At 43.4% G+C, this 14554-nt stretch overlaps 1 protein-coding gene across 3 annotated transcripts in view; it reads left to right on the top strand.

Moving 5' to 3' along the window:
* Nucleotides 1–5368: 5368 nt before the first annotated feature.
* Nucleotides 5369–14554, top strand: part of HIBCH (3-hydroxyisobutyryl-CoA hydrolase) — a 74088-nt gene continuing 64902 nt past the window's right edge. For 2 of the 3 annotated variants that reach the window (XM_055121858.1, XM_055121859.1), the window contains exons 1-2: nucleotides 5369–5498; nucleotides 13588–13630. In XM_055121858.1, coding sequence (XP_054977833.1) covers nucleotides 5464–5498; nucleotides 13588–13630 — 78 coding nt within the window. In that variant the 5' untranslated portion in view covers nucleotides 5369–5463. The remainder of the gene's footprint in view (nucleotides 5499–13587; nucleotides 13631–14554) is intronic. The other variant, XM_055121857.1, reaches the window with a different exon arrangement.

Here is a 14554-nt window from a genome sequence, read left to right as displayed (position 1 = left end):
AGCAGAGTGATAGTACAGCAGGGAAGGCACTTGCCTTGCACATAGTTCAGTGCCCAGCCCAGCCCCCCCCCCACCCCCATACTGAGCGCTGCCGGGAGAAATTCCTGAGTGCAGAGCCAGAAATAACCCCTGAGTAATGTCAGATGTGCCCCCTCCCCCAAACAAAAGCAAAACCAAAAACACCCACAAAAGTTCAATATATTACATGCCATACAGTTTTAATTTGGGAATGGCTAGTGTGTAGTAAGCAGATGCTTCTCTAAGGACTATCAAGGTACAGAACTTGCAGACCATGGTTTGACACTGCAAGATGTGGGAAAGAAAGCATAATTTCTAGTCACCCTTCATTTCCCCAAGACATGTCTTGTCTCCTGTTCCCTGTGACTTTAGATAGCCTTTTTGAGTGGGGCAGAGCCTTTGATCTTGACATACTTGACTGCCTCAGAGATCAGCACCTTTTGTACATGTCTATAATACGTTCTCCTTGAAGCCAACACTTAAAACCTTGAGAGAAGGCATCTTTGTAATAATTTACCATACATTTTTAATCAGCAGTAAATGACTTACACTTTTATTCACTGTGAGTCTTAAAAGTCATATATCAGGGCCTTAAGGAATAACACATGAGCTTAGAGTACCTGCCTTGTAAGCAAAATGGTCATGAGTTTAAATCCTCAGTGCCCCACATGTGCTAAGCATGATTTTCACTCTTTTTTAAAGCAATACACTTGCCACCTATGGTAACTCACTAGAGTTATATAGTAGTGTATACTGCGTATACAAAGTTGCAATTTTCTTTAAAGAAATATGCAGTAAGTTTTGTGAGACAGTTGTTTATTCTTAAAAATTATTATTTATTATTACTAATAATACGAGTGGGTTTGGGGAAGTGCTCAGGATTTACTTCTGAGTATGTACTCATGAATCATTCCTGGCAGGGCTCAGGAACCATATGTACCAAATCAGAGTTGGCAGTGTGAAAGACAAGTGCCTGACAACCCCCTTGCTATATTTCCAGATGAGTGACTTTATTTTTAGTTCTTTAAAAAAGTCACTTTTATTTTTTGTTATGCAAATGTTAAGAAAGACTATTGAATAATTGTGGAAACTGAGTCATCTATATTTCCATCATCACCCAATTGTGACTTATGTTGTCGATTGGATATTACTCTCTAGGTTGTTTCTGTGTATACGAATGCAGATATTTTTTCAACAGAAAACATCTTTGTTTTGAAATATTTCTTTTTTTATTAATGCTATCTTTATCAGCTACTATCAGAAGCAATTATCTGGGATTGGATGCTGGTTAATGATCTAAGAAATAAGCCTCCATTGCCAGTCCAAATACACAGAATTTTGGAATACATGTACATTCTCAGCATCACCGAACAGTTGATTAAATCTCAAGGCCTCTTTTATTTTGGGGTCTTGGGACTTTACCTGGGACTCCTCCTGACTTAGTATTCTGGGGTTACTCCTGGCAGTGAGTGGGGGAAATGTGGTGCCAGATATAAAGCCTGGGGGTTCCTTCATGCAAAGCACGTGCTACAGCCCTTGGAGCCATCTTTCAGGTTCCTAAACTTCATGTCCTCTTTTTTTTTTTTTTTGCTTTTTGGGTCATATCTGGCAATGCACAGGGGTTACTTCTGGCTCTGCACTCAGGAGTTACCCCTGGCAGTGCCCAGGGAACCATATGGGATGCTGGGAATCAAACCTGGGTTGGCTGCATGCAAGGCAAATGCCCCACCCACTGTGCTATCACTCCAGCCCCCTTCCCCCCTGCCATGTCCTCTTGATCAAAGGTGGTCCTTTCATAACTTAATAATAAAAACTAAGTTAATCAGTTTGCTCTGCTGAGTTCTGAAAGCAAGAAGCAACTTTGCCACAAAACTGAAATAAATGCCTGATTATTTAAACACTAAGTTGTGAAATTTTATCAAGTAAATTGGAGTCAGGCAAGCCAAGGCAAGTCAAAAATCTCTTGCAAGGCAAGTTAATATGAAGGTGCAGAAAAGGCTCAGAAGAGGTGTGGTTTTCCTCTTTTCTGATCTGATTTACAGACCATGCTTCTAAGTTATCCTGATTGAATTAAAATCTGATCCTATCCTATTTCTGTGTAATTACCCTCAATTAACTGCATCAGCCCTTTGAAGTCTGTTCCTGCCTTCCCTCTCTATTCATTACCACGACTGGAATTCTGGACACCCATGTTTGGTATCATCTGTGAAGTTTTCTATACCTAAAACCATTACTTCTGAAAAGCCTTCTCTGATTTATAGATTATTGTTTGGGGGAGACTTCTACCCAGCCCCCAAGCCAGGAAAAATTGGTAGAGGCAGGCAGGTGGCACAGTGGAGGCCTGATGGAACATAGAAGAGACCTGATCAGAAGTCCTTCCAGAAATGGATGCTGGGATGAATAAGCTGACTGTTCCTGGCTTTGGCAGCGATCTTTAGGGTGGTAGAGTATGGGAAAGGCTTGGTGGGCTGAGGACCTTCAAGGCAAACAGAACCCCTTATTGATGCCTAGTATTGATTTCCAACAAGGGAAAATAAGAGGGAGTTGTTTCCCTTGATATTGGCTTCTAGATATCTTTTGCTTGTTTTGGGTACTTAATTCTGGGAGCATCTGTATTATGACACATTTTACAACCTGACTTTTTTCAGTCTAATGCCAGGTTTATGCTGATTAAGATACACATTGTTATTTGTATGCAAAATATCTTTCCTAATTAGTTAATTAGTATATCAAATTTTATTTGTTGCATTCTTAGCTCTATGTTTTATGAAAGATTCCAGCAACATGTAAATTTCTATTTCTACATATGGAGATCTCCCAAAAATAAAAATAGAACTACCAGATGATCTAGCAATTCCATCCCTCAGTGTCTATCCCAAGAATACAAAATCTCAGTTTTGAAAAGATAAATTGAATACCTTATGCTTATTGCAGCACAACTTATAATAGCCAAGATTTGGGAACAACTCAGGCACTCACTGACATATGTGTAGATAAAGATGTGGTATAAATTTACAATAGGATACTACTCAGTTATTAGAAAAGAGGGAATCTTGCCTTTAGTTATAATGTGGAGGGAACTGGTGTGTGTGTTTGTGTGTGTCTTGCTAAGTAAAATATGTCAGAAGCAGACATATCCAGCAAAATACTGGATTATCTTACTTGTGTGGTATATAAAAATCAAAGTGAGAGAACATACAATGCCCAAGCAAATAATAATAATAATGATAATAATCTTTAGACTTTGGGGGCCGGAGCGAGTACAAGAGTTTATGTGCTTGCCTTGAGTGTGGTTGGCTTTATTTTGAATCCAGGAACCACAGTCCTTACCCCTTCTGCACATCCAGGATCAGTCCTGGAGACCCCCAATACTGCAGGGTTAGCCAGGTTGTGGAGAATCATTGGAAGGAACCCTTAGACCTCCGGCACACTGTTTGGGAAACCCCCCACCCCAGAAAAAACAAACAACCTTGGACTGACCACAGTATTGACATTCAAAATTGCAAGTGGTGGTGTTGGGGGGAAAGAGGCTGAAAGAGTCCAGTCTGTGGTGGAGGAATATTGGCACTTTAGTTATGGATGTGGTCAGGCAACATTGTACCTCTAGTGTGTATAAACCAATGCTACTTATTCAGAAGGAAAATAAAGAGATGCTGTTTTTAGCATTAAGGAACAAGAGAAAACTAGCATTTAGGAAACAATTCTAACAAGGACTCTGATTAGAAGTGTGATTTGAAGGGAAGGATTGGAAGAAAATAATTCAAAAGGTTAAACTACAGATAAATGTATCTTTCTATTTCTTTATGTATATCTTTATATTTCCCTTGCCCTTCTCTTTCTGTTACCTTGTATGATAACCTCAGCCTCACAATGGAATTTGGCACTTTCTAGGATCACACACTTTAATTGTGGTTTAGGGTATAGCAACTGACGTGTGTGTCTCTGTGTGTGTGTGTGTGTGTGTGTGTGTGTGTGTGTGAGGGGGTACCAGGGACTGAACTGAGACCTCCCAACTGCAAGCTGTTTTGGTGCAAACCACATCCAAGAAGACCTTTAAAATGTATTAAGAAACCAGAAAGATAGGACAGCGGGTGGGCATTCACCTTGCATGAAGCCCACCAGGGTTCGCTCTTCAATACCCCATATGGTCCCCTGAGCCCCACCAGAAATGATTCCTAAGTACAGAGTGAGATGTAAGCCCTGAGCACAGCCATATGTCACCCAACTCACCAAAAATAAATACATATTTAAGATGCATCAAGAGTAATGCAGGGCTCTTCCAGGCTTGGACTTGTGCATCACTAGTCGAACTACGGAAGCTAGGGGGAAACAGGAGCTCTGAATCCAGGAAAGCTTTCTAACAGGAAGTTCTATTTCCTTTCTAGTAAACCATGCTGGGTCAGGGGCCCCGTTTGTGCGTGCAGAGTGAGACCTAGGTGATGTCAGATGGTGGTGCTCAACAGCCAAGTCCTCTAGGCAGTTAAACAATGCAATAGCAGGTGGAACTTTTGCAATGCTCGCTGTTTGTCTGCTCATTGGGTGTTCAGTGAGTAAGTCAAAAAAAGTAAATTTTGGTCAAAGTTTTGACCTCATTGTCTAAAATGTCAGGGAGGTCAAATCAAAACTAACTTCTCTTTCAAATTTTTCCATAAACTTTTTTTTCTTGATGAAAGGGTCCTTACTGATGATAAAATATTTGCTCCCCAACTCTGAATGTAGTGGAACACTCTTCCGAATCAACTTAACAGTGATTCTTAGAGATCAAGTTAAATCTGCTTCATTTGAGTAAACTACTTTTTGAATGTAATCTCGCTTTTATTGATAACAGTAACTGTTAGTTTAACTGACAGAGACAACTTTTTTTTTAAAAGCTGGAGACGTTCAATACTGCTTTGAAAATTCTGCTCTGTTGGTTCAGGAATAAATGACAATGTTATACTGTTATCGTGTGTTTCAAACTCAAGATTGCAGTTTTAAACTAAAAATATGAATATTGCAGCAAAGTCTTTCGGTCAGTCTTGGCTAGAAACAGGTCAAGCCTGGACTGTTAGAGCTATTCCCAAGAGAACCTTTGGAGCACAATCTCTTCCCTTGCCAAGAGCCCGCGCATGCTCTCTGCTGGCCCCTGAACCCGGAGGCAGCTCGTCCCCCACTTCGCCCCGCCCCGCCCCGCCCCGCCCCGCCCCGCCCCAGCCAGTCCCTAGGCCACGCCCTATTTTCCATTGCTTTTCCTCCTCCAATCCTTTTCTAGCGTTTATTCTGACCCCGCCCCCTAGTGTCGCGTAGCGGGAAAAACAACAACACATCCTCAAGACCGCTCTGGCCGTTTGGAGGACTTATCATCTATGACCTGTGGCGTAGAGCGGCGGTGGGCGGGTCTGACGTGAGGTGTAAGGAGCCAATGGGATTCGTCGGCCGGCTGCTGTCGCCTGGCGTGTTTTGGCGATGGGGTTGCAGGCGGTGTGCAGGCTCATGTCGAGGTGAGTGAGTGAGCGAGCACCGGAGGGCAGGCTCGTCAGCTGAGCTCGCCAAGGTGGAAAAAAGGTCGGGGGTACCCTGGCCTTTAAGTTTCGAGTGGTCCCCAGAGGCGTCGCCCTTGCCTTGGAGCCCCCCGCCCCCAGTGCCTTTCTTACTCGCCGCTCCTTCTGGGTTTCCTGCTGCTCCGGCTGCTTAACCTTTCCCCCTGCAAAACTTTGTTTTCTTTCCATCTCCGTCCCTTCCCTTTCTTCAGAGTCGACTGTAGTTTGGGGCACACGTCGGGTTTTAAGTTAGAGGAATAACAGGCATCTTTTGTGCAGCCAACAAACGCTCGCGCGTCGCCCCTGCTTGCAGCTATGCTCGTGGAGCGACTTTTTTCGTTTTTTATTTTTTCCAAAAGACTCCAACTTAAGGTCTGGCGGGACACTATGGCACGGTGGAGTCTTTGTGTCAACGATGTGCTAGGCTTTTGAAAGTGCTAGTGATTACATTTTAAGTCTAGCTCAGGAACTTTGATAATCGTCGTTTATTTTTTAAAAAAATAAGTTAGGATGCGTCATTGTTACCTCTATACAGTAGCAGGAAGCAGCTGGGATCATTTGAAGGGAGAAGCATCCTACTCAACCTCTTCTCCTCTTACCCCAAAGTTAAAATTGCTGCCGCCTTTGACCTCTTTGCGTTTGCTCTGAAGCAGAGGGATGGAAGTGCTGCTTTGACTTAACAATCTTAGTGCTTTAGCGGGACGTATCTAACTGTTGAACAGTGTATCATGGTTCTCAGCGATTACTTAATGGGAATTGAAGGGTACTTTTCTTTCTTTCTTTCTTTCTTTCTTTCTTTCTTTCTTTCTTTCTTTCTTTCTTTCTTTCTTTCTTTCTTTCTTTCTTTCTTTCTTTCTTTCTTTCTTTCTTTCTTTCTTTTATCCTTAGTTGTCTTGGAGAAGCAGAAGCAGTGAAATAAAAAAAAAATAGTACTTAGTACTTTTGGGGCCAGAGCGATAGCACAAAGGGTAGGGCGTTTGCCTTGCATGCAGCTGACCCAGGTTCGATCCCCTGTATCCCATATGGTCCCCCGAACACTGCCAGGAGTAATTCCTGAGTACATGAGCCAGGAGTGACCCCTGAGCATCGCCGGGTGTGGACCCCCGCCCCCAAATTAGTTCCTTTAATTTCTTTGGTTTGGTGACTACCATAGGAGGTGCTCAGGGTAGTTTTCTGTGTCTGACAGGTGACTCCCATCAGGGCCAAACCGCAGGCTGCTATTGACCAGATTCCCATGGCCTGCTTTTTTGGGGAAATTGTCAGTAAATAACCAAGCTCTATGCGAGACAAATTGGGTAGACAGATGGGGAAAGCATCTCATTCCCAGAATTCAGAGGAGCTTTATTTAGTCTCACCCACTCTTCAAGCCACAGGCTGACTGGATTGCCCTGTACGAGTTTGGGGCTTGGGTCAGACAGGCCTTCTCCAGTGTCAGCCCTGAACAGATACTGCCTTAGCAGAGTGGATTTAAGGTTGGTCAGTATATGAAGACACACCCCACAGGTGAATTAAGGCACTGGGTGTTGCACAGAGTGATTCTGAGAAGAAGTGGGGCCATGGAACTGTGGCGCTGTTGGGAAACCCTTGAACTCCAGCCTTCCTTGGCTTCCCTTGGCCTTGTGGCATTGTTCTTGCTCTCTACCGGTTACTTCTTAGTGCTAGCGCCAATGCAGCTTTTGTGCATTTCCTCCCAGTCAAACGCCCTGTGCTGAAGATAACTCTCGCGTGTGTGTCTGACCTTGATTTATGTTGAACTTCAGTCTTCATCACAACCACTTAGCTCTCTCATTTGCATTTTACATAAACACTTGCTGGAAACATCTGTATGTAAATTTATAAATATAATAGGAAAGCTACCTTTAGTCCTCACCAGTACTTTCAGCTTGCTGGCACCGTCCTTTATGCAGATTTCTGACGTTATTTTCAGTTCTGCCATTCTTAACTCTTTTCCTGTTGGCTTGATTTTGAAAAGTTCTGATTCATCGTTTGTTCACTTTACGGAAAGTTGGTGCATTTACCGTTCCCCTGTTCAGATATGTTCTTCAGCACATGACCTACCTCCAGATTAATCTTGCTGGAGTTGACTTCAGTGCCTGTTCTTTCTGTGCTCAGAACTTCTCAGAAGGGCGTTCCTACTGCTGGAAGTCCCTGAGAATGTCTCTACCTGGGCTTGGTTTAAATTTACAGTACTTGGGGCTGAGGCTATAGTACAGTGAGTAGGGCATCTCAGTCTTGCACATAGCCTACTGGGTTGGATCCCTGGCAACCCTGAGCATTGTTAACAAGTGATCTCTCAGTGATACCTGAGTGAATCCCTGAGCCCAGAGCCAGGAGTAAGCCCTAAGCACAGACCCCCCACCCCCAAAACAAGCAAACAAAGTTTACAATATTTAATTATGTCCTTGCCTCTAGGGTGTATGTGGGGGAGAGAGGGGGGATCTGCTTCAAGTGCTTAATGAATTAGCCTGGGGGCCAGTTGGTCCACTTTATCTTTTTATTGTTTCCTGAAGCCTTTGAAATAGCAAGAAAGGAGAGCCAACTTGAAATAAATATTTAAACAAAGTTACACTTAGTTACTTTAGCTTTCTCTATCTGCTCTTGTACTCTGCTGAGATACATTGATTGTTGCTTACTCCAGCCCCACTTGAAGTTTCGGAGGAGTTTGGATTCTTTGTTGGTTATTCTTCCAGGCTAGGAGTACAAAACCCAGGGTGAAGAGGCTAAATAATAATAGAGTGGGGTTGTCTAGAGCCAAGATTTTCAGCTGCAGCCCACGGAGTGGAGAGGTCAGATCCCACATCTGGATGCCAGCGGTGGGCAAGTGAGTTAGAACCACTGCTCTGAATCAAGGGGCAGCTCTTAGCCCAAGCCTTGCATTGTTGCCTTGTTAGAGTACAGGGCGAAGGCTCCTGTAACAACCCTTATTTTGTAAAGTGGAAAACTTCACTTTCAGATAGAATATCTGGATTTTTCTCCCCTTTGTTGTTTTGTTGTAGCTGCGCTGATGGGAATCAAACATCAAGGTGCAGGGCTCGCTGCACAGCCTTGGTGCTCACCTAGGGTTGCTTGCAAGGATCGCCAAGGTGCTCTCACACATGCACAGGAATCGTGGTGCTTGCAGATCCCGTAATGGGGCTCACTTATTGTGGGTTGTACCCCAGGGACTGTGATGTAAGTGCAAGTCATTTGTGGTTCGGGGATCACAGACCCCGTGTTTGATGGGGTCAAACAGGGATCCTACCTCTTGGGCTTGCCTGTGTAGCAGTGCTGGGGACTGAAATCGTGACATCACACATGCAGGTGGTGTTCTAAATCCAAATCACTGATCCAGTCCCCTGGGCCATCCCCCAACTTTTAGATGTGTTTGTTGATTTTGTTGAACAAAAACAGACAAAACATTTGTGGACCTAGGCAACCTTGAGGCTGCTCACTTTTAAGTCTAGATTCTCATCTATGCCTCAGCGCTAAGAGGATCTTATACCTCAGTGATTGTGTATGTGGCTTCCTGACTATCTTCAGTCCTAACTTTGCTCTCAGCCTTGTCTCTTTTCTTTTCTTTTCTTTTTGCTTTTTTGGGTCACACCTGGTGATGCACAGGGGTTACTCTTGGTTCTGCACTCAGGAATTACCCCTGGTGGTGCTCAGTGGACCATATGGGATGCTGGGAATCGAACCCGGGTCAGCTGCGTTCAAGGCAAACGACCTACCCGCTGTGCTATTGCTCCAGCCCCCTCAGCCTTGTCTCTTTTTTTCACATGGCTGTAGACTATTTCTACTTTTGTTTGTAGAAATTCAAGTTTAAAAGGGAATTCCTATTTCATTCTACAAGCCAGTGAATTTCCTTCTCAAACTTTCATTACCTGTATCCTAGCCATCCAGTTTTGGAGTAATTGCAGATACAATTATTTTCCTTTTCCTTTTCAATATATACTTTTTAACTTTATGACAACTTTTTTGGTTTTTGTGGTTGTTGTTATTGTTGTTGTTGGGCCTGTGGTGTTTATGGGTCACCCCTGGTTCTATACTCAGCTCTTGCTCCCTAACAGTACTTAGAGATCCATGTGTTGGGTGGGTTGGACCCGGGTTTCCTGCATGCAAGGCATGTAGTCAGCTGTTGTGCTCCCGAGCTAGTCATCCTAACTCCTCAGAATCGTTCCTTTTTGTTTTCACACTTGGTTTAATCAGTTCCATAATTCATTACTGGGCCATGGCCTTGAGTTTCTGCCCTGTCCACTTTCTTACCTTGCCCATGTCTTTTTTATTTTTATTTTTTGTGAAGCAGGATAGCTTTTATTGAATGAAACTTAAACTTAGAAAGATGTTAGGGAGGTGGAAGTAGATACATGTTCAAGAGAGAATTTGGGCTTGAAGAGTAAGCTTACCTTGCCTGCTTTTGTTAGTAATAAATAAAATATTTATTATTATTTTTATTATGTAATTTTTCTTTATTTTCTTTTCCTTCTTGCTATGACTGTTCCACCTGGTGATGCTCAAAGTCCTTTATGGCAGTCACTCCAGGTAGTATTTGGTGCTCCGGGCCCGGTACTATGGGTGATGTTGTGGGGTGGGGCTGTACCATACCAGGGGTCAGACTTCACCTCGGATACACCAGGCATGTTCTCTTCCACTTGTGCCATACAATCTTAAGCCTGCATTATACATCTTTCACAGTTTCATGAAAAGTTAATTTTGTGACCCCCTGTGCTGTTGTATACTTTCCAAACTCTTAACAATAAGACTGTCATCCTTCTTAGTCAATCCTTGATAGCCTAAGCCTGTATCCCAGCAGAGGTTCTGTTAAAAACAGGTTTCTGAGTCTCATGCTAATTTCTGATTCAGTCAATCTGAATGTGCATTTCCGAACCAGGCGATAAGTTCCCAGGGTTAATGATGGTGCTGGTCTGGGTGCCACATTTCCAGAACAGTTGCCCATGGAACTCTGCCTGGTCTGGCACTAGCTGGCACATACCCATACTCATCTCTTCCACCAGAGGGCAGTGTGGGGCCTGATGGGAAGGAAGGAGAAGCCCTTCAGTTCTGAATTTCTTGATGATTGTAATTGTCAAACTCCATTTTCAAGAAAGAAAGTTTGTTTCTATTAAAAGTAACTGAGAATTGAGCTGTTATGAACAAATAAAATATTACTGCAAATCTAACTATAAACTTAATTGCACCTCGTTTGGTTGGTTTTCTGTTACAGGCTTTGTGGTGAATGGTCTGGGAGCCCCCTGCCCTCCCCCTTCCCCGTGGTTGTGTTGATGGGTGGGGATTCCACACAGTCCTGGCTGTAGTGCTTTCCAGGGGCACATGTGCTGCTGGGGTTATGCTTCTTTAGCGCAGATGCTCTCGTCCCAGGTTCCCTGTGGTGCTCATGCACGTATTTGCTAGGGCTCACATGTCTTTGTAGTTGCATTTCCTAGCTGGGGTCACACCCCTTCAGTCTGGGTGCTCATATGCACCTGGCTGTGTATGTCCAGAAATTCCTCGTGACCTGGGGATGTTGCAGCCCTTCAGGCCAGTGCTTCATGAATGGCATGTGGTGGTGCCAGGGAGCAGACTCCTGGGGCAGACTCTGTCACTGAGCTTGCCCTGGAATCGCAAGTCCTGAGGTTTCTTGACCCCACAGTGCTATTCTTAGTCCTTCCCTCTTGTTTTTGGTAGGTTTTCGTTATAGTGGAATAAAATGATCCTTCAAATAAATTGGGACTTGAAGTAAGCCTGAATTCCTCTCTGTTTACTCTTTATGCCACGGGCTGCCCTTCCTTATGTAAGACTTGCCAATCTGGCTTCCCTACCTTTAACCTTGAACTGGCATTTGGATACTTGCCTCATTAAGAATTCTTAGTTATTCTGGAAAAGAAAGTAATTTTTTAAAAAACTGTTGCTGTTTTTCACTGGTACTGGGGGGAGGGGTGGGAGGTTTCTCCGAGTGGTGCTCAGGAGCCTTGGGGTTCCCTCATGACAGTTCTTGGCAGTTGCGGGCCCAACAATGCAGTTCTTCTCTGGCCCTGGGGTGTCAGGGAGTACTTGGCCACAAGGGGGTACTTGGGGGCCACCAGGGAAGCACCTACATGCTCCGGGAGCCGTGTGATTCTGAGGATATAACTGGGTCAGCTGCATGCAGGTGTGTCCTCAACCCACTCTTTCAAGCTCCTCCTCCTCCTTCTTCCCTCTAAAAAGAAAAAAAAAATGTTTTTGGTTGGGAAAGTTTTAGAAGTGGTGCCTCTTAGAAGCTGTCACTCACATACTAAGTCATTGTGAAAATCTTCTATACAAAAATGCCTCTGAATAGGCAAGGACCTGTCACTTCAGATTATTGTTGGGAAACAGGATCTTGAGAGCTACAAGTACAGCTAGGCAAAGTGTTTGCACTTTGGGATCATTTTGGGAATTTCAGACAGGACACCTATGTCCATGTTTTACCTCCACATTTGAACTGTTCTTGTGTCTTTGGGATATTTCCAAGAGGTCATGGGTGATTCTAATGGACAGACAAGTTGTGGAACCACTGGGCTGGGATAAGAATATTTTTGAACATCTCCTAGTGTGGGTCAAAATGACCACCCCTGGGACCATTGAGATTACTTATGGATATTTTTATTTCAATAGTTTTGTCTTTTATTCAGAAGTCTCGTTAGAATTGGCTTCATATAGCTTGCGGTCTTTTCATATTGACTTTTTTCTCTTTTTTGCTTAGAAATAATATATTTAAGTTTCTACTATGTCTTCTTATGGAATGCTATATCATTTTTTATTGTTGTTGAATAATACTACATTGTATAAATGTGTCACAGTTTGTTTATTCACCTAACAAAGGGCATTTTAGTTACTTCCACATTTTGGCTGTAATGAATAAAGCTATAGTACACACATGTGTCAGGTTTTGTGTGTTTGTGTGTGCACATACTTTTTCAGCTAATTTGGATAAGTATCAGGGAGCACAATTGCTTGACTATACAGTAAGGATGTGTTTAATTTGATCAAAAAACAAGAAACTGCCAAACTGACTTTCAGTGTAGTGTAATTTTTTTCATTTCCTCTGGCAACGAGTGAGAGTTAAATACTTTTTTGGAGGCTGGAGAGACATACAGCAGGTATGGAAGGTGTTTGCCTTGCCTGCAGATGGACTGGGTTCAATGCCTGGCACCACTGGCGGTCTCTTGAGTATTGCTGGGAGTGATCTCTGAGCACAGAAGTAGGAGTAAGCCCTGAGTACAGCCAAATATGGCCCTGAAACTCAAAATTCAAAGCAAAACAGAACAAAATTCTGTGTTGTTGTTGATAACTTTTGGTTGATGCTATTGGTTGGGCCCACTAACATACGCCTTGGAGTCCTGGGCCCTCTGAAAACAGGGTGAGAACATTATTTGGGTATCCCAAAGTGGAATTAAAAGAGCTATGCTTGGAATATCACATTTCACTCAAATGAGAGAAGGAATCCAGAGTTCTGACCTCTGTCGACAATCAAGAATCAGGGACACCATCTCGTTTGCCAAGGCATCACCATCAGATGGGCATGTAATGCCATTCAGAGACAACCGCTGGACTAGAGCTGTTACTGACTGGATTCCACGGGATGTCAAAAGACTGTGTGGCCGCCCACCAATGAGACGGTCAGACTTCTTCATCAAAACCCTGAATGAAGGGTTTGAGGCTCTTTGTGTTCCTGGAACGAGCAGGTATCATTGGGCTACACTAGCACATGACAGGGATGAATGGAGACATTACTGGCACCCGCTCGAGCAAATTGAAGATCAACGCGATGACAAGTGACAAGTGACAAATTGGTTGGGCAACATATGGCGGTGCTCAGAGGCTGCTCCCAGTTGGGTGCTCCACCGTCACTTCCGGTGGTATTTGAGGGACCACTCAGTGCCAGGGGTCAGAGGCAGGGCTTCTGCACGCAGAGCAAGTGCTCCAGCCCTTTGCGCCATCTCCCGGCCCTGTTGTCTGAAGCTTTTTAGAAGAGGCTAAAGTGAAAGGGAAAATATACTTAGACATTGAGACGTGACTAACATTACTATTTTCATGGTATTCTCATTTGTTTCAGGTTTAATTCTGCCAGAAGGACTGATATCATTCTGCAACACTTGGTAAGTTTGACTTCACTGTCATTTAGATTGTGAAGTGTAACTAATTGTGTCACTGTTAAGGAAATAGAGAAATAGTGGTAAATTTTGTGGATGTTGGCATGCCATGGTTCCTAATTTTTAGTTCTAAGACTTGATTCATAGACTCTGCAGGTGTCATAAGGTTATTAATATAAGCAAGGGACCTTTAAGTCAATGCCTGGGCTGAAATAATAGGTCTGTTACTTACTCTTGCTCTCTCTTAACTTTCTTTTTGACAAATATAAAATGGGGAAAATAGTATCTACCTTAAGTGCTTGTGGGAATAAGTTACTTAAAAATATATCTTTTAAAAATTTATATATATTAGAAGGATAGTACAATGGGAAGGGCACTAGCCTTGCATGCGGCCTAATTGGGTTAGATCCATATGGTTTCCCAAGCCCCATCAGGAGTGATTCCTGAGTGCAGAGCCAGGAGTAACCCCTGAGCATTGTCGAGAGTGCCCCTCCCACAATGTTTTTAAAGTTAAAAAAACACCTTTTAAAATCTGGTATTAGAATATGATAATCATTTTATTCATGATATCACTATCATATCCTTGCAAAGCTTGGATCTTGTTCATTGATCCCATTGCAAGAAATGAATGGCTGAATGTGTCCACCTCCCACCCCCTAGTAATCAGTGTAATGGTGCTTGGAGTGGGGTCTTTGGGGAGTGGGTAATTAGATGAGGAAGTTGGAACAGGATAAGGTCCTTCTGAAAGGGATCTTGGGAGTACTTCCTTGCCCCTTCTCTCTTCGGATGAAGGACATAGAAGATAGTAATTCAGCTGGAGTCCCGAGGTAGAGCTGGCATTCTGTGTCAGAATCCCCTGATATCCTGGCAGATATTTGAAAACAACAACCTATGCTTTTTAGGGGCCAGGACTGAAGGTGCGAGGGGTGT

The sequence above is a fragment of the Sorex araneus genome, chromosome X, assembly GCF_027595985.1.
Source record: "Sorex araneus isolate mSorAra2 chromosome X, mSorAra2.pri, whole genome shotgun sequence".
Lineage (NCBI taxonomy): Eukaryota > Metazoa > Chordata > Mammalia > Eulipotyphla > Soricidae > Sorex > Sorex araneus.
Note: the sequence above shows the minus strand (reverse complement) of the source record. Positions and strands in the feature narration are given on the sequence as shown.